We start from the raw sequence: 19,665 nt of genomic DNA on the forward strand, positions 1-19,665 counted from the left end.
TATCACCTATATGTTATGATAGTAATGGATTTACAGGTAATCTGTATTCATTGTGATACATGTTAGTGAATACAGCCCATCAATGTTACAGGCTCTGCCCTCTGATAGCCATTCCGTTGTCTGGTCTAGTGGACAGCACAGGCATTGAGCGTTGACTTGTCCTTGGATGTCTTCTTTATATGTAGACCTAGAGGGCCTAGGTTTGGCCTTCTGCTTTTATGCTACAAAACTACCAAAATGCATCAAAAGGCAGCAAAGAGAAGCTAAATTTTGTAAACTGTTGTCCTTTTACTATATTGAAAAGCTTCTTTAAGGGAAACAAAAAGTCAACTGTCTAATGAACACAAATAAGAATAAAAAGGTCTAAGAGAATTATGGTTACATTCTTCTTTCAAATAGCATTTTGTGTGTCTTAAAATTTTCCATTCAGTATTGTCATATGCAAGGCAGGTTTCTAAGTGAACACAGTCAACCTGTTCTTAGTGTTTTAATGGCAGAGTTCAAGTTATTGAGAGTAATAGTAACATTCATATCTCATATTGTTTTAGTGCATTTCTATTCTGCCTAGACACTCGTATGGATGTAAGCTAAGGAAATGGCTGAGCTCTAGCGTGTTGCTTTTGGGGCGTCATCGAATGAGTGCCCTAGGCAATTAGGCACCTATGTAGTCGGCTTAGAGCCACAAGCATTGCAGCAAGTAGGTGGGGCTTGTAGGTTGAACATCCACATCAATAAAAAATGGAACATATAAACCAGGTTTATCAGAACAGGCATGGGGGGGGGGGGGATACGGTGCAGCACATGCATCCTTTACAATTCTGCTTCATCCAAATAAATAATGCATGCCATTCCTGTACGACGATACAATGTAGCGCTAGCAAAAATGTGCAGATACAGCACTGAAAAAGGCAAAGCTGGATGAAAGAAGGATTGTAAAATAAAGACTGGACATTCACGAACACATTCCAGAAAGAGTCTGCTCTTCAGCATATCTAACAAATCCTCCATACATTCAAAGTACGGTATGTCCTTAGTCATTTCATTCCTAACAATATTACTTTGGGTCTGAAAATATTTTGGCTTTTTGGGTCTAAAGACATATACAGATTACCCATCACTTAGGCTAATGGTAGCTGATAGATAGCTAACTTCCATTCTATCACACAACATTCTCAAATTGTTATAGTGCTGTGTTACTTAAGCACCAGATCAGTATAATAGCCAACTTTTACTATAACAGCACAACCACAACCAGTCACTCAACAGTAAACACTTCACAAACACCACAATGGGGTATGGTATAAAACTACAGCAGGAAGGAAAGAGTGGTGTTGTCCAGAGAAACCAAAGGCCTTGTTTTTATTTAGTTGCCTCTTGATGACTCTTCTACCTCAGGCATTTCTTCATAAGACAACCGCTTTGACTAATAAAATGACAGCAATCTGAGTGATTGCTGATGACAACACCACTAGGTTTTTTTGGGTGCACTAGATTTTATATATGACCCTTAAGTTAAACTTTTTGTTTCGCTCTTTAGAATCTTAGAGAATTAAATATTTTAGTGTATAAAATAACAAGTTGCTTTTTCTACAAGATGACCTGGTGATCACATTGACTTTGAGGTTAATACATTTAAAAACTCCAGGGTATTAATCAAAGGACGGTATTTTTATATGTGCAAAACTGCAAGGGTTTTAATCTGACTATGGACACTAGTGCAAAATCTTGAATAAACCATTTATCTCTTTCTATTCCTACATAATTTTTGTTCTATCATAAAGCAATGATGTAATGACTATGTTATTTCTACATTACTTCCCTTTGAATCTCGACATGTTATATGCAAAGAAATACTATCAGTCTATGATACAGTATTCCTAACAATGCTACTTCAATAAAACTCAACAAAATATCTACAGAATAAAATACAAATGACCTGTACGGTTAGACCCATAAATTAATAACACATAGCTAAGCTTTGATAATAAAAAATAAATATATAAATTAGACAGCAAAATTCTCCATTGATATGTAATGGTTTTGTTCAGCAATCAGAAAGTGTTTTCTCGTAAGGCAAATTGCTCCCTACAGCAGCAAACAAATACTAAAATGTAAACAAAAAGACAAAAGTGTTATGAGTGTTTGTGTAGCAGCTTCCACAGTTGGCTAAATAAGAGATCTGATCGAGTTTCTATAAATCAATAGTCAATACAACTTACATGAGCAGGAGTGACATACATTGACATTAACGGTGCCTATCGGTACTTTTATTGTTTGATTGCTGGGCTGCCACACTGGCAACTTTGTTCTAACTAAACATGTAACAGCTGAAGGGGAAATTCGGCTATATACAACAGTGAAGAGAAAGGATGAAAGGGGCTTCTATGCTTGTTTTACTTGGCAAGCAACCACCTAGCGAGGCTACTAGTAAACAGTTTGATCCTTTACATTCTGGAAGCTGACATAAATAATTGTGCAAACGTTACATTTGTTGTTGATACTGGGATATTTCTCATTCCAATTATTCCACATTTAGTATCCCTTTTTCAGTGGCATTGCTATTTTTCATTTCATATAATGGGATACAGTAACATCCATCAATGGGAAATAATGTAATACAAGGTTTGACACAGGAGATAAAAGTGTAGGTTTTCAATTTTTACTTAAACACTGTCAAATCCATGTTGGGAACATTTTGGTGTAAGTTTTGCAGGGAATAGAAGAAGACTACGTTACTATGTATGTTCATGCCAACCATCCAACTACCCACTTCTGCAGAGGCACTACTTCACTGCTCTGACTGCTCAGCTAGTGTAGAACCAGGCTTAGAAATGTTACAAGGGAGCATATAGAGTCAGCCTGGTATGAAATTCAACTCCGATTATAAGGTGTTAGCGTATTGGTACACATTGCCCCGTCAGATCAATCTCCAAAATGTTTCTACACAGACATGCAACAATGGGTACATTTTACATAAGTAAATCATTTTCATAATAGCAAACTAAAATATGGTATTCCTTATAAAGGAGTCTTCACTGGCATCTTCTTTTATATGCTACAATTGTAGCAATAATGGTGTTTGTAAGAGAAAGATTTAAGTTGGTTAGCTAAATTTTGAACAATGCAAAAAGGATCCTTATATGTAAATGAACCATGAGGATAACACTGGCAACATCTTATTTTACAAAGGAGTTGTAAGAAATTGAAAAAGTGGCTGTTTTTTCCCCCCCCACTGAAACAGCATCATTCATAGGCTGGGTGTGTGATATTGCTTACATTAGCTCCATTCAAGTAAATGGGGTTGCAATACTAAACGCAGCCTATGACATGAGAGTTTCTAGAAGAAGGGTGCCATGATTAACTAATCTCATTTTTAGGCAGTGCACATCCAACTATCCTACAATAGTGATTCCCAAACTAAATCAAAGCTCCACATAAAAAGTACCTCCTGTGCAGACACGCTAGTATTTGTTACTTCTTGCGTTATATGCTTTGGTTTGTTGCAGAACATGAAATGCAAATTGTTATATCACATATGCCGATAATCTGCTTGTAATCTTTTTTTTTAGTCCAGAGATATAAGTGCAATTTTCACTTTGCAGATTAGTGTAAGATATAGAAGCTATCTATTTACAGCACCCACAAACTGCACGGCGGTCTAGTCTTATATACCCTTAAACACATTACCTACTGATAAATTCGAGAGGGTGTCTTACTGCTGGTATATGTCTAGCCCTAACCCAGTCCTCCCGAACATTCATATATGGATAACATTTCATTCTTCTCTGCATTTTTGTCATGGTGCTAATAGTTTGTATGGTATTAAAACATAAGATGTTCAACCCCTGGCAAGAACTGTAAAATCTTTACACAGCTTTACCATTTAGCAGACACACAAATCCGAGATATTACACAAAACAATGTTTAGTTATATGAGGGCTCATTTTTACACGTATATCCTGAGTCCTTAAAGTGACAAGTAGAAAGATAAATTATGGAATCACTCAATGTTGGGGAAAAATATAGAGTCACCTGTAATTTACATTTCTAAAACAAATCCTGGCAGTCTAAAATGCCAATAATGCTGCAGTTAAAGGGAAAATGCTTACAGACCTTACTGAGCTGTGGACTTGGTTAACTGGAAATAAATATGGTCTCAACAAGTTGTCAACTGAACCAACTGAAAAAAACTCCTTTTAAAGGGGTTATCCAGGAATAGAAAACACCACTCCCCGTCTGTCTCCAGGTTGGGTGTGGTTCAGCAGCTCAGTTCCATTGAAATGAATGGAGCCAAGTTGTAATACCCCACACACAACCTGAGGACACACGTGGAGCTGTTTTTGAAAGAAATTAGCTCTGTCTTTCTATTCCTGGATAATAAAAGATGTTGGTTGTTTCCAGTCAGCTGTGTGTAAAGTTTGGTGCAAGTTTCAATGCAAAGGTTATAAAAACAAAAAATACAGGTAGATTAAGAAAGGCATCAAAGCATCAGGAGAGAAAACTTAAAGAGGTATTCCAGGAAAAAACTTTTTTTATATATATCAACTAGCTCCAGAAAGTTAAACAGATTTGTAAATTACTTCTATTAAAAAATCTTAATCCTTTCAGTACTTATGAGCTTCTGAAGTTAAAGTGCTCTGTGATGACACGTGTCTCGGGAAACGCTCAGTTTAGAAGAGGTTTGCTTCTAAACTGGGCGTTTCCCGAGACACGTGTCATCAGAGAGGACTTAGACAGAAAAGAACAACCTTAACTTCAGAAGCTCATAAGTACTGAAAGGATTAAGATTTTTTAATAGAAGTAATCTACAAATCTGTTTAACTTTCTGGAGCTAGTTGATATATAAAAAAAAGTTTTTTTCCTGGATAACCCCTTTAAAGCAGACTGCCTAAAAGATAACAAATGCACAACAAAACAAAGAAAAACAAATAGGTTCCAATGTTTATGATGGAACTGTAAGATATCCTTTAAATAAAAGGAATTTACTGTACAAAGAAAAGCAACAAAAATAAGCCCTTATACATAAACAAAAGAAAACATGGTTAATGTGAATAAGAAAGAAGTGATCTTGGAATGAGTAGGATTTGCACAAGGCGATAATACGGAAACATTTGCCTGGTGTTGTGCTAATAAAAAAAAGGGAGAAGGAGTTTTATTTCCTTACCATTGAGTAAATTCATAATTCATTTCTCTACTTGATCTGGAAAAGCAAATTCCATTACTTAAAATAAACCCATTCCATTAGTTTGAGCTATATTTCATGAGAACAGAATGTTCAGCTGTCAAACAAACATTGTTTTGTGTCCTATTTTTTATTTGTGTGTTTGTTTTGCCATAAAAATAACTGAGTGAATATCCTCTAAGTGTGTGGTGACTCCATTATTTTTGCCAGGGGTTGTCTTACTCAGACCATGTAAAGCGACATTGTAAAAGCGTCAAGTGTTTTAATGAAGTTTCCCCAAATAAACTCAAAAATCTTGTATCTTGTAATCATGTATGTACTCAATGCTATAAATATTATTCTTAATTCATTCTTCCCCAAAACCAGCCGGTTTAAAACTGGCTATAAAGCTGACATTACAAGTACAAGCCAGATCTACAAGAGAACTGGGCTTTGACTCGACACATACCTAAACACAAAGAACACATGGACGTGTTAGTGACTGCTATGATGCTTAGAACTCTATTTTGCATGCTGGAAAAGATTCGTCTTGCATGACTACAGTACTGCTGCTAGCTAACACCATTATATTAAGTTCTTGCTGTTTCTCGTGGGTCTGTTGGTACCATTCACGTGTCACTTCTGTGTCATGTGTTGGGATTAATGTCACCTGGAGGAAGAAATACAAAGCAATAAATTATATACTCATAAAAAAGAAGAAAAACAATACACATTCATTACTCATTTACGTACACTCCTAGGAACACTTGGTTAAGATTATACACACTGTTATGCCTAGTCCAGAGTCTAATGATTGATTTACTGTGGTTTATATAGCACTAGCATATTCTTCAGTACACTACAGAGAACTTCATCATTTATTTCACTATCTTTTCTGACTAAAGGCCACAATATGATCTCAATCTCAGATACAAACACTAGGGTCAAGTTCATAGGAAGGCAGTGTTTTTGGAGTGTGAGAGGAAACCAAAGAGACTGTAGCAAACCCATGCAAACACAGGGAGACTGAGACTATACAAACTCTATGCCAATATTATTCTTGACAAAGTGCAGATAGCATAAAGCAGTCAGTTGGCCAGATTGCCAATTCTCTTGTCTTTTACCTTGCTACCTACATAAGTAAAATAACTGAATGTTATCATAAGAAGTGCTGTGAAGTATTATACTTATAGCCTTATAGTAGGGAAGTGACAGAAAATGTTTATAAATCACCCTACAGCCTTGTCCATGTCCCAAAACATACAAAAACTGGCACAAGGGCTTCTTTATACATATTTTAAAAGTATATATACTAGAAAATTGGCATAAATACATAGAAAGTTGGTCACAAATATAGGTTAACTATTTACCAAAATATAGAATTCATATCAAGTTACACAAAGCGTTCCTGTCGCCATTTCACTGTGTTTGTTGAAGTCTATTTAATTTTGTTGTATATAAATACAATGGATAAGTGAAGTAGTGATAATACCTTTGTTGGCTAACTGAGAGGAATTAGATTGAAAGCTTGTAACCTTTTAGGTCCCTTCATCAAGCATGTTATAGGCATGTTACAAAATAAACATCTCTCTTAAAGGGGTACTCTGGCGATAAACATCCTATAGCCGCGGACGGCTATTAACCCTTTAAATCACCACTGTCAAAGTTGACAGCAGTGTCTAAAGGGAAATTTAAACCACCCCTGGTGGTCCAGTGGGGTGGAGGGCTTACCTCGCATCCTGTGCTGGCTGCAGCTTTGAGAGTGATAAAGCCTGGAAGGACCAGGCTTTATCAATCGAGCGCAGAGCACACAGATCAATGTGGTTCTATGAAACCACATTGATCTGTATGAGCAATCTAATTATTCCTCCTAAAACTCCCGTAAGGGGACTAAAAGTGTAAAAAAAAAAAGTTGAATAAAAAGTTAAAAAAAAATAAAAAACACCCATAAACCCCTTCCTTATTAAAAGTTTAAATCACCCCCTTTTCCCAAATTCCATATGCAAAATATGTAATCATAATAAAAATAAAAATATGTGATATCAGCGCGTGCATAAATGTCCAAACTATAAAAATATATTGTTAATTAAGCCGCACGGTCAATGCCGTACGCGCCAAAAAATTCCAAAGTCCAAAATTGTGTATTTTTGGTCACTTTTTATATTATGAAAAAATGAATAAAAAGCGATCAAAAAGTCCGATCAATACAAAAATTGTACCACTAAAAACTTAAGATCACAGCACAAAAAATGAGCACTCATACCGCTCCGTACACCTAAAAATAAAAAAGATATAGGGGTCAGAATATGACGATTTTAAACGTGTTAATTTTCGTGCATGTAGTTAAGATTTTTTCCAGAAGTAAGACAAAATCAAACCTATATACTGTAAGTAGCATGTCATGTACAAAAAATGTACTGTGTAGAAACGGAGGCCCCCAAAACTTACCCAATTTAGTTTTTTCTTCAATTTTGTCGCACAACGATTTTTTTCCGTTTCGCCGTAGATTTTTGGGTAAAATTAATGATGTCATTACAAAGTAGAATTGGTGGTGCAAATAAAAAGCCATCATATGAATTTTTAGGTGCAAAGTTGAAAGGGTTATGATTTTCAAAATATAAAGAGGAAAAAACTAAAGTGCAAAAACGGAAAAACGCTCGGTCTCTAAGGGGTTAAATATAATTCTAAATACTATTTAGCCAATAAAGGTATCATCATTACTCCACTTATCTCCTCTCCTGTATACAAAAAACTATCCTATTGTGTACCGCAAATTTTTTTTTATAATATAAGTCAATGGGAAATAGATTCTGCTGTGTTTTTTGTATAAAACGTATATTTGTTAAGCAAAACAAGAATTCAGGATGAAACCACCATAAATTGTTCTTCACTTTCTATGCATTAAACTATGTATGACATTTAGCACGTTTTTTTTTTCACAGTGACCACCAGCCACATTATTACAAGAAACAGGAGTTTGAGCCCATATTACATGGGCAATTATCAACCAAACAGGCCAATGTTTTCCTGTATAATAGAGCTGGAGTTCGGCTTGGGTCGTTCAGACCTGCAGACAAAACATAGGCCATTGCCCACACTTTTTCCTGCGTTAGAAGTGACGTGCGGCTGAAAGGTTACACTACTGTTTGAGCCTTGTGATTAGTGCCTATTTACAGATGTGTTTTGGCCGTCTAATAGGGTCCTTAGGCTTTGGCACAGCCTCACCCAAACTATAAGATGCTGCTATAGACCTTTATCTGTCTGAAGAGTATAGAATAGCTATATGTAGATCGGGGATTTTAGAGGGGGCTCTGTTATGCTTTATTTCCCTTGTGGTGGTACTGCGGGGAAATAAAACACTTTCTGCTGTTTCCCCAAAGTTTTCAGATGATCACTGAGGTTACAGCAGTGAAGATCTTCTAATCTTCTTATTGTTGTTGGAGAAGCCTTCCTACAAATATGTATTTTACAGAGTGGACAACTCCTTTACAGCATTTGTCCTTGTACTTGGCTTTCGCTGTCATTTCAATAGTTTAATTGAAAATTCAATGTGTAGGCTTGGCCTCCACTCAATACTAATTCACCACGTTGTATTTGTGCTCTGAGGAGAAATGAGGGTCCTGGTTATGGGGCCCTCAGAGTTTACAGATTCATCAACCCTTCCGTGGAGAGGTAATGAATGTCATTTTTGGAAAATCCCCCTCAAAAAATTTCTACAGATGTTACATTAAAATTAAAACTTACTTGCAAATTTTCTCCCCATTGGGACTTTCCTTCCAAAAGTGCATCCAGTACAGCTCGACTAGGTTCCCCGTTAGCTGTGTCGTTTCCACTAACAACATAATATGCAGCTCGAACTCTCTTAAAGAACTCCAGATCGGTATTTTTGCCGTTGCAATGATTAGGGATGTATGCCAAGTCCACATACACTGGTGGGCCAGGAGGAATGGTAGAACTGGCTTTAGAGCTGCCTGTTCCTATAGGGAAGATATGAATTGTTAAAAGCAAGATAATGTAAGGAAGAATTATAAAACTGTAAACAAAAAAAAATCATTATGTAAATTGTTTTTAAAGGGGTACTCCGGTGAAAACCTTTTTTCTTTTAAATCAACTGGTGTCAGAAACATATTTAAACATATTTGTAAATTACTTCTATTAAAAAATCTTAATCCTTCCTGTACTTATTAGCTACTGAATACTACAGAGGAAATTCTTTTCTTTTTGGAATGCACTCTGATGACATCACAAGCACAGTTCTCTCTGCTGACGTTATTATAATAATAATAACACTTTATTTATTGTTGTCCTTAGTGGGATTTGAACCCAAGTCCCCAGCACTGCAAGGCAGCAGTGTTAACCACTGAGCCAATATGCTGCCCTTAGCATGCATCTGCTATGTACGGTTGCTAAAATGGACAGAGATGTCAGCAGAGAGCACTGTGCTTGTGATGTCATCAGTGTTCCAAAAAGAAAGGAATTACCTCTGTAGCATTCAGCAGCTAATAAGTACTGGAAGGATGATTTTTTTTTAATAGAAGTAATTTACAAATATGTTTAACTTTCTGCCACCAGTTGATTTAAAAGAATCTTCCCCCACTAATGAGCAGCTGACAGGTGTCATCTGGGAAGAGCAACGATGGAGCATTCCAAATGACGATTCTTTCCATCACATTAACTAAAATGGTCTCTATAGATAATGACAGTCGACTGTTAAAGTAGTGGCACTGTTATATGTGCCAATGTACAATGTAAATGAGCGCCAGCGTTGTAGATCAGCACTTATTTACTAAGCCTATTACACGGCTTGACTACAGTGAAGGAAGCGTTTCATTAACGGTTACTGAACCATTTTGTTTTTTATCATTATATTGTTTCTCCATTTACAGATGTAGCGGTGAATTTACTGTACAGTGAGTGGTGATGTACACAGTAATGTATGCATTGTGGCTCACTACATTCGCTGGCATGGAGAAAGTTAAGTGAGCAGCGATGCATACAGCAGGGAGTCTGGACATTGGCCAGTTATGTTGGCAGAGGCTAAATTTGTATGCTGAACTCCTAGCTTTGGCTATTTGTTGGTAATATGTATCGGTATATCAGGAGTGGAACCTGCACAGAGAAAAACTATAATGGAAAGATTTGTATGTGTCTTCGACCCATTACTGGTTTTGGCTAACATTTCTGATGCAAAATACTGTTTTAAATACATCTGTAAGAAAGAGGCCAAAATGTGATTAATGCAAAAAAAAACATTTGTGAATGGAGTAGTATGCATTAGTGTTTTAGGAATCTGTAGTGTATGTGCCCTATGGATGTAGGAAGCTCAATGTCCTAGAAAACTTAACAAGGTCTTGAAAAAAATAAATAGCTGAAACTCTTTATTATTATCCTTGTGGTACTACCACATGGAATTATTCAGCTATAGACACTAAAAAGTCAAACTTCAGTTGGAAAACTTAGCTGTTTTTGTCATATTCATATAGAATCTTATATGGTCTGCAGTGTGATACCTTTTAACAAATGGTATCTGAACACTACATGATTACTGTCAGGTGATATTATTAATTATAATTAGAGATGAGCGAATCAAAGCTGATGAATCCAAATTCGTTACAAATTTAATGAGAAATTCGATTCGCAACAAATTATTAATCTGTCAAGGGCCTAGATACTGTAAAAGTCCAGGCAAAAGTACCGTATTTATTGGCGTATAACACCCATTTTTTTTGCCAAATTTTTTAGCCTAAAGTCTATCTGCGTGTTATACGCTGATAAGCCGCTGCAGTTCAATGATTTAAAGCGTGCACTTTAAATCAATGTACTGCAGCGGCTTTTGCAGGTGCAGAGACCTGCTGTCGCTGCTGGCTTCTATGCCCCTGCCTATCCTGGGGTCTAGAGCCCTGCTGCCACCGCTTCTCTCCCCCTGGCTATCGGCACCGCTGCCCCGTTGCCTCCCCCATCCCCGGTTGTATAATTAGCTGTTGCCGGGGTCGGGTCCGCGCTGCTTCTGGCCTCCGGTGTGGCGCCCCCTGTGTCGTTGCTATGCGCTGCGAGACGCAATGACTAGTGACGTCACTCGTCATTGTGCCGTGCCGTGCAGCCCCTAGCAACGACGCAGGGGACGCCACACCGGAGGCCAGAAGCAGCGCGGACCCGACCCCCGCAACAGGTAATTATGCAACCGGGGATGGGGGAGGCAACAGGGCAGCGGCGCCGGCAATGGGTGCCGCTGCCCCTTCTCTCCCCCTGGCTATCGGCGCCGCTGCCCCATTGCCGGCACCGCTTCTCTCCCTCTGGCTATCGGCGCCGGCAATGGGGCAGCGGCACCGATAGCCAGGGGGAGAAAAGGGGCAGCGGCACCGATAGCCAGGGGGAGAGAAGGGGCGGCAGCAGGGCTCTAGACCCCAGGAAAGGCAGGGGGAGAGAACGGGCAGCGAAGGCCTCTGTCCCCCTGCCTTTCCTGGGGGCTTCTGAGGGGTCAGAAACAGTTTATCGGGGTATACATATGCACACACACGCACCCTCATTTTACCAAGGATATTTGTGTAAAAAACTTTTTTTACCCAAACATCCTTGGTAAAATGAGGGTTCTTGTTATAGGAAGGTGCGTGGTATACCCCGATGAATACGGTAATCACCGGCTGATGTTTTACTCCATTAGGTTTTTTTAAGCGTACTGTAGCGCATTTTTCTGCCCTCTTTGTTCCACAACAAATGGTTGTGTGCTGCAGCACTGTTGTGTACTGCTGGTGCTGTGCTAAAATACATATATAAGCATACAGTAGCCCATCTTTTTGCCCTCGTAAGTGCATACCACATACCTACATCTAAGTAGTGTACTATTTTGCACCTGTTAAACTCTCAAGGGCCTAAATACTGTGAAAGGCAAGCCAAAAGTAATCACCGGCTGGTGTTTTATTCAAATACTTTTTTAAGCATACTGTAGATAATTTTTCTGCCCTGATAAGTGCAAACCACATACGTACATCTAAGTAGTGTACTATTTTGTACCTGTTAATCTGTCAAGGACCTAGATACTGTGAAAGGACAGCTGAAAGTACACTCCTGCTGCTGTTCTAGACAAATACTGTTTTAAAGGGGTTGTGCGCTGCCCTAATTTTCAGAGCTCCGCTCACAGCGTCCGGAAGTTCATTACTCCGAACGCTGTGTGCGGGCTTCCGTGTTCGCGGCCGCCGGGCGTGATGTCACGCCCAGGCCCTCGCCCGCCCCCTCGTGACGTCTCGCCCGTCCCCTCGTGACGTCTCGCCCGTCCCCATCGTGACATCACGCCCGCCCCCTCTACCAAAGTCTATGGGAAGGGGGCATGACAGCGGTCGCGCCCCCTTTCAGTAGACTTTCGTTGAGGGGGCGTGCGAGATGTCGCGAGGGGCCGGGCGTGACGTTACGCCCGGCGGCTGCAAACACGGAAGCCCGCACACAGCGTTCGGAGTAATGAACTTCCGGACGCTGTGAGTGGAGCTCCGAAAGTCAGGGCAGCGCACAACCCCTTTAAGCGTAGTGAAGCTTATTGTACTCCCCTCATATACGCATGTATGTCAGGCAGAGAAGTGCCAGGACGTGCACAAAGGAGTGGCAGAGGCCGCAGCAGACTAGGGGCGAGTGGCAGCAGGAGTCGCAGCGAGAGGCCTGAGCTCCCGGTATCAACTAGCAGTCGAATCTCGACCAGCAATCCATCTGCCATCATTGATTGGGTAACACGGTCATCCACTTCATCACAAGTGACATCTGATACCCCAGTCAACAGTCAGTGGGTCCTCAGACAAAACCCTCAATTGGCATGGCCCGGGAGCAGTCTCTGTCCTCTCATTGCCTCTGTCCTATGCTGTTCCCTCCCCTAAAGAAGTATCTTATGCTGTGGGTTCAGCTCCACTATTCAGTCAGGACGATCTAATAGAGGACAGTCAGCAGCTACTGGCCAGCCAAGAAGTGGAGGAGACAACTGCGCTTCCTCCGCTAGGTGGGCAAGTAATGATGAGGAGAGTGACATGGGAGGCGGTGTTGCCAGCATTCAGGGTCCTGAAGCAGACACTGTTGAGGAACCTGAGGAGGACATCAGTGACGTGCAGACACTTGATGATGATGAAGCCGATCACAAGTGGGAGCCGGGTGCAGAATGGGCTTCATCATCATCATCATCATCATCATCATCATAAGGAGAAGAGGGTTGCAGGTTTGGCCGTGAGGCAGCAGCTGAGCCAGCAAGGCGGTAGCATGGTTGGCAGAAGTGGAAATTCTGGAGCCAAACGTGCCCGGCGGAGACCACTTGCTTCACGGCAGCCTACCTTCCTGGGAAGTAGTGGAACAGGGGTTCCTGGAGATGGCAGCAGTAGCAGTCAATTAGTACAGACTGTTGGTGGGAAAATCAGCTACTCGGAGGTGTGGCAGTTTTTCATCAAGTATCCATAGGAGGCTACCATAGTCACATGCAAGATATGTCGGCAGAAGGTGAAGCATTGCCAGGGTCCCAACGTTGGCACCATGGCCCTGCATCAACATATGCTGCGCCGCCATAAAGCGGCCTGGGAGAACCGTGGTTTCGATGTAGTGGTCCAGCCTGCTGCATCGCCCAGTGGCACGCCGCTCCCTCTTTCAGACAGCCAAGGCTCCACCCCCTCAGCCAAAGGGAGCTGTGTGTCATACCCTACTTCTGTCACTCCAGATGCTCCTGCTCCTCCTACTTTTAGTCAGTCATTCTGCCAAGCCATGTCCAAGAGACAACAATATGCGCCCACTCATCCAACAGCGCAGAAGCTGAATGTGCTCCTGTCTAAGTTGCTGGTGCTGCAGTCCATTCCTTTTCAAGAGGTGAACTCTGCACCTTTCAGAGAACTGATGGCTTGTGCCGAGGTGGAGACTAGAGTCCCAAGCCGTCATTTCTTTGCAAAGAAGGCAGTACCAGCCCTGCACAATTTTGTGGAAGAGAAGGTGGGCCAGTCCTTGAGCCTGTCGGTGTGTACCAAAGTGCACGGCAGCGCCGACGTCTGGAGCTGTAACTATGGTCAGGGACAATACATGTCTTTTACAGCTCACTGGGTGAATGTGGTTCCTGCACAGCCACAACACCAACTTGGACAGGTCACGCCGCTTCCTCCTCCACGCTCTCAGGCTGTTGGTCCTTTGACAGTGTGCAACTCCGCCTCCTCATCCTCCATCGTGTTTTTAGCCATCACTGCCCAGACAAGTCTCAGTGGCCTTTAGCGTACCATGTGTGCAGGGCACGGCGGTGTCATGCTGTTCTTCACATGGTTTGCATTGGCGAACGGAGTCACACAGGGGAGGAATTGCTAAAAGTCATTCATAAACAAATCAGAGCATTGCTTAGTCCACAAAAACTGGAAATGGGAACCATGGTGACTGACAACGGGAAGAACATCTTGCTTCTGCTGCGACTGGGAAGGCTGAGCCATGCGCCCTGCATGGCACAGGTGTTCAATCTGGTTGTCAAGCGGTTCCTGAAGTTTCGTCCCCCCACCCTTGCAAGACATTTCAACATTGGGAAGGAAACTTTGCATGCACTTCAGCCACTCGTACACTGCAAAGCACTCCCTCCTTGAGCTGCAGCGTCAGAACGGTATCCCCCAACATATTCTGATTTGTGATGTTGCTATCGGCACCGCTGCCCCGTTGCCTCCCCCATCCCCGGTTGTATAATTACCTGTTGCCAGGGTCGGGTCCGCGCTGCTTCTGGCCTCCGGTGTGGTGCCCCCTGTGTCGTTGCTATGCGCTGCGAGACGCAATGACTAGTGACGTCACTAGTCATTGTGCCGTGCCGTGCAGCCCATAGCAACGACGCAGGGGACGCCACACCGCAGGCCAGAAGCAGCGCGGACCCGACCCCCGCAACAGGTAATTATGCAACCGGGGATGGGGGAGGCAACGGGGCAGCGGCGCCGGCAATGGGTGCCGCTGCCCCTTCTCTCCCCCTGGCTATCGGCGCCGCTGCCCCATTGCCGGCACCGCTTCTCTCCCTCTGGCTATCGGCGCCGGCAATGGGGCAGCGGCACCGATAGCCAGGGGGAGAGAAGGGGCAGCGGCATCGATAGCCAGGGGGAGAGAAGGGGCAGCGGCGTCGATAGCCAGGCGGAGAGAAGCGGCGGCAGCAGGGCTCTAGACCCCAGGAAAGGCAGGGGGAGAGAACGGGCAGCGAAGGCCTCTGTCCCCCTGCCTTTCCTGGGGGCTTCTGAGGGGTCAGAAACAGTTTATCGGGGTATACATATGCACACACACGCACCCTCATTTTACCAAGGATATTTGTGTAAAAACCTTTTTTTACCCAAACATCCTTGGTAAAATGAGGGTTCTTGTTATAGGAAGGTGCGTGGTATACCCCGATGAATACGGTAATCACCGGCTGATGTTTTACTCCATTAGGTTTTTTTAAGCGTACTGTAGCGCATTTTTCTGCCCTCTTTGTTCCACAACAAATGGTTGTGTGCTGCAGCACTGTTGTGTACTGCTGGTGCTGTGCTAAAATACATATATAAGCATACAGTAGCCCATCTTTCTGCCCTCGTAAGTGCATACCACATACCTACATCTAAGTAGTGTACTATTTTGCACCTGTTAAACTCTCAAGGGCCTAAATACTGTGAAAGGCCAGCCAAAAGTAATAACCGGCTGGTGTTTTATTCAAATACTTTTATAAGCATACTGTAGAAAATTTTTCTGCCCTGATAAGTGCATACCACATACGTACATCTAAGTAGTGTACTATTTTGTACCTGTTAATCTGTCAAGGACCTAGATACTGTGAAAGGACAGCTGAAAGTACAATGGAATTCCACCCTTCATATGTTGGACCGACTATACAAACAGAGAAAAGCCATCACGATTTCTTGATGATCCAAGCGGATAGGGGTACTCCCCTGTGTAACTTCAATGTGAACCAGTGGCAGCTCATACGTGACACCTGCCGTTTGCTCAGGCCCTTTGAGGAAGCCACATTATTAGTAAGTGGCCAGGATTAGGGGATGAACGACATCATTCCACTGCTTTGTTTCTTACAACACGTGTTGGAAACGATGGCTAATCAGGGCAATGGAGACGTGGCACCTACATCTCATGGCCACATGAGCCCTGTGGGGGCAAAACTGGAGGAGGAGGGGCACAGTGGAGCACAGTTTAGGTTTTGCCAAATGGGCGGTATTTCTAGTAATCTGACAGGAGAGGAGGAGTATGAGCAGCTAGAGGGTTATGAGGAAGGCGAGACGGAGGACCGAGACACACTGTGGCATTATGCAGTGAAGATGGAGGCACGCAGTCCCTCCGAGTCACTTGCACAAATGGCACGATGCATGCTCACTTGCTTGCGTAGTGACAGACGATTTTTCACCATTCGGCAGCGGGATAACTTCGGGCTCTCCACCTTATTGGACCCTTGCTACCGCCACAAAATAGGGGCCTTTTTTACACCCACTGAGAGGGAGGACAAACTGACCTACTAGAGGCATCCTCACCGAATGGTGAAAAATCAGCACCATCGTCCATCCTCTTCCAGGTCTGAATCAGGGTCCCTCTGCGTTCACCTTCCACTGCCATGGCTGCTGGGGAGGGATGGGGTGGCAGGAGCAGTACCAGCTCCATCAGCAGCAGCCTAAGTCTACAGTCGTTGATGAGTACCTTTCTCCACCCACATAGTGAAGCAACTCATCAGCAGCAGCTAGACCTGGAGCCAGACCTGAACCAGCAGGTGGTGGCATACCTTGCCATGCCCATTCCAACACAACTCGAAGATCCGCTGAACTTCTGGGCAGCCCAACTTGATTTGTGGCCGCAACTAGCAGAGTTTGCCTTGGAAAAGCTGTCCTGCCCGGCCAGTAGTGTGCCATCAGAGCGGGTGTTTAGTGCGGCGGGGGGCCACAGTCACCCCAAGGAGAAACTGACCTTTGTGAAGATGAATCAGGCATGGATCAGCCAGGATTTCCACCCACCAATGCCTGATGCATCAGAGTAGATTGACCATGGTGCCACACCAACACTTCACAAATATGGATAGTGCCAGATTTAAGGTGCTGCTCTCCAGTTACAAACGTTCCTCCAAATCAGACCTTTTTTCACCCACCTTCATCACCGGGTACTAGTATTGCCACCCACCGCACCACTCTAGCACCGGGTCACTTTCAGGACTCCGGATGCGGCTGCTGCCACCTCCAGGCTGTCTCATTCAGCCACTATATCATCTCCTCATGATTCTGCCAACTCCAGCCTGTGCCATGCAGCCACTATATGGTCTCCTCATGCTTCAGCCAACTTCAGGCTGTGCCATTCAGACACTATATGGTCTCCTCATGCTGCCACAAACACCAGGCTGTGCCATGCTTCACCACCTCCAGGCTGTGTCATTCAGCCACCATGTGTTCTCCTCATGCTGCTGCCACCTCCAGGCTGTGCCATTCAGCCACTATATGGTCTCCTCATGCTTCAGCCAACTCCAGGCTGTGCCATTCAGACACCATATGGTCTCCTCATGCTGCCACAAACACCAGGCTGTGCCATGCTGCCACTATATGTTCTACTCATGCTGCCGTCAACTCTAGGCTGTGACATTCAGCCACTATATGGTCTCCTCATGCTTCAGCCAACTCCAGGCTGTGCCATTCGGCCACTATATGGTCTCCTCATGCTTCAGCCAACTTCAGGCTGTGCCATTCAGCCACAATATGGTCTCCTCATGCTTCAGCCACCTTTAGGCTGTGCCATTTAGCCACTATATGGTCTCCTCATGCTTCAGCCAGCTCCAGGCTGTGCCATTCAGACACTATATTGTCTCCTCATGCTGCCACAAACACCAGGCTGTGCCATTCAGCCACTATATGTTCTACTCATGCTGCAGCCAACTCCAGGCTGTGCCATTCCACTATATGGTCTCCTCATGCTTCAGCCAACTCAAGGCTGTGCTATTCAGCCACTATATGGTCTCCCCATGCTTCAGCCAACTCCAGGCTGTGCCATTCAGTCACTATATGGTCTCCTCATGCTGCCACAAACTCCAGGCGTTCATTCAGCCACTATATGGTCTTCTCATACTGATGCCACCTCCAGGCTCTGTCATTGTGCAGCCATGTGACATGTGACTCCTTGTTAGATTTGGTCATTTGTAACCACACGCCGGAGCCCGGGACATTAAAACTTGGGAGTGTAATCTTAAATTTCAATAAAAAAAATGTAAATTTAAATTTCAAAAATTCGATTTGATCTTTTCAAGACTGAGGCCCTATGGTTGTCGACGTCATATAGTAGCTGTGGAATTACCACAAGAATCCAATTAAATAGGTTGGGTCGATCACAATGAACCATTACTGATTAAATAAAAACATTTGCAGTTCCACAAAGGAGTAAGACAGTGGGGGGGGGGGGGGGGGGGGGGGCGGGGGCAGTGAGAGGCATGGGCTGGAACAGGTGGTAGCTCGCCTTGTGGCGAACCGCCAGCTCGATGCTCACCAGAATGGGTACTCAATAAATGTAAATTAATTCAAATTAAAGGGGTTATCCACCATAAGGTGATTTTGGTACTTACCTGCCAGAACTGGGTATTTCCTGATGGATTTTGTTCTCTAAACTACACATCCCACAATTCCATGCTTGAAAGTTAGAGATCTCTTTCCTTCCTCCCACACATCATCCACCCTACCCACTTAAACATAGTGTTCTCTAACCAGGGGGCTTACAGCTGTTGCTCAATTGAAGCAGGATAGGCTCCCTCTGATCACCTGACTGGTGATGTCAGGTCTCGATGCATTGCAACCTTGGAGATCCCGAGAAATTAGTAATTTAGTATGCTGTTAAAAATAAATATTGGGGCTATAATCACAGAAGAATTGTGAGACCACCGTCACATACAGGTACAGACACTATATTATGAACTACACTAACTTTACAGCCCCTGTAGCATAGTCAAATAAAAAAAATTCCTGGAATACCCCTTTAAATAAAATAAAAATTTCATAGAAAAATCTATTTACTCTTTTCAATTTTGACGCCATATGATCTCCCTGCTGCCACATTCAGACACTCTGCTGCAGTGATTCTAAAAGTGATGCCTGTAATCTGCATGTCATACTAAATAACAGTATTATTTCACTAACACAGCACACTCCCTATGCGTGTTAGAACAAAGCAAACTGTTCTATACGCCTATTGAGGCTCTCTGTAGGCCAGAAATAGCCGTTTTTAATACAGATTCACCACAAATAAATTCAGACCGGACCAAATTTTTTCAGAAAATTCGGCGAATCGGCTGAATCGAATTTTTCTAAAGTTCGCTCATCTCTAGTTATAATGGGTGCCAGGCCCTCACTGTGTGTTCCGGTATTTCTATGTTCCACTTTTATTTCCCATCTTTTGTTGAAGGTGTAACTACTATGTCAATGGCAGTGTCACATGACAGCAAAAAAATAAATAAACCCTCTGTATGATTTCAGAAGCATACAGCTTTATAGAACAGGCCTCAATGGACCTCTAAGAATGCCCACTTTTTTTTTTTT

General features: G+C 42.9%; 1 protein-coding gene across 1 annotated transcript in view; it reads right to left on the reverse strand.

Moving 5' to 3' along the window:
• Nucleotides 1–5,439: 5,439 nt before the first annotated feature.
• Nucleotides 5,440–19,665, reverse strand: part of MAP1A (microtubule associated protein 1A) — a 246,497-nt gene continuing 232,271 nt past the window's right edge. The window contains exons 6-7 of the mRNA XM_056572091.1: nt 8,906–9,138; nt 5,440–5,831 (exon numbers count right to left, since the gene is read on the reverse strand). Of these exons, the coding sequence (XP_056428066.1) occupies nt 5,676–5,831; nt 8,906–9,138 (389 nt within the window). The 3' untranslated portion in view covers nt 5,440–5,675. The remainder of the gene's footprint in view (nt 5,832–8,905; nt 9,139–19,665) is intronic.

The sequence above is a fragment of the Hyla sarda genome, chromosome 4 (genome assembly GCF_029499605.1).
Source record: "Hyla sarda isolate aHylSar1 chromosome 4, aHylSar1.hap1, whole genome shotgun sequence".
NCBI lineage: Eukaryota > Metazoa > Chordata > Amphibia > Anura > Hylidae > Hyla > Hyla sarda.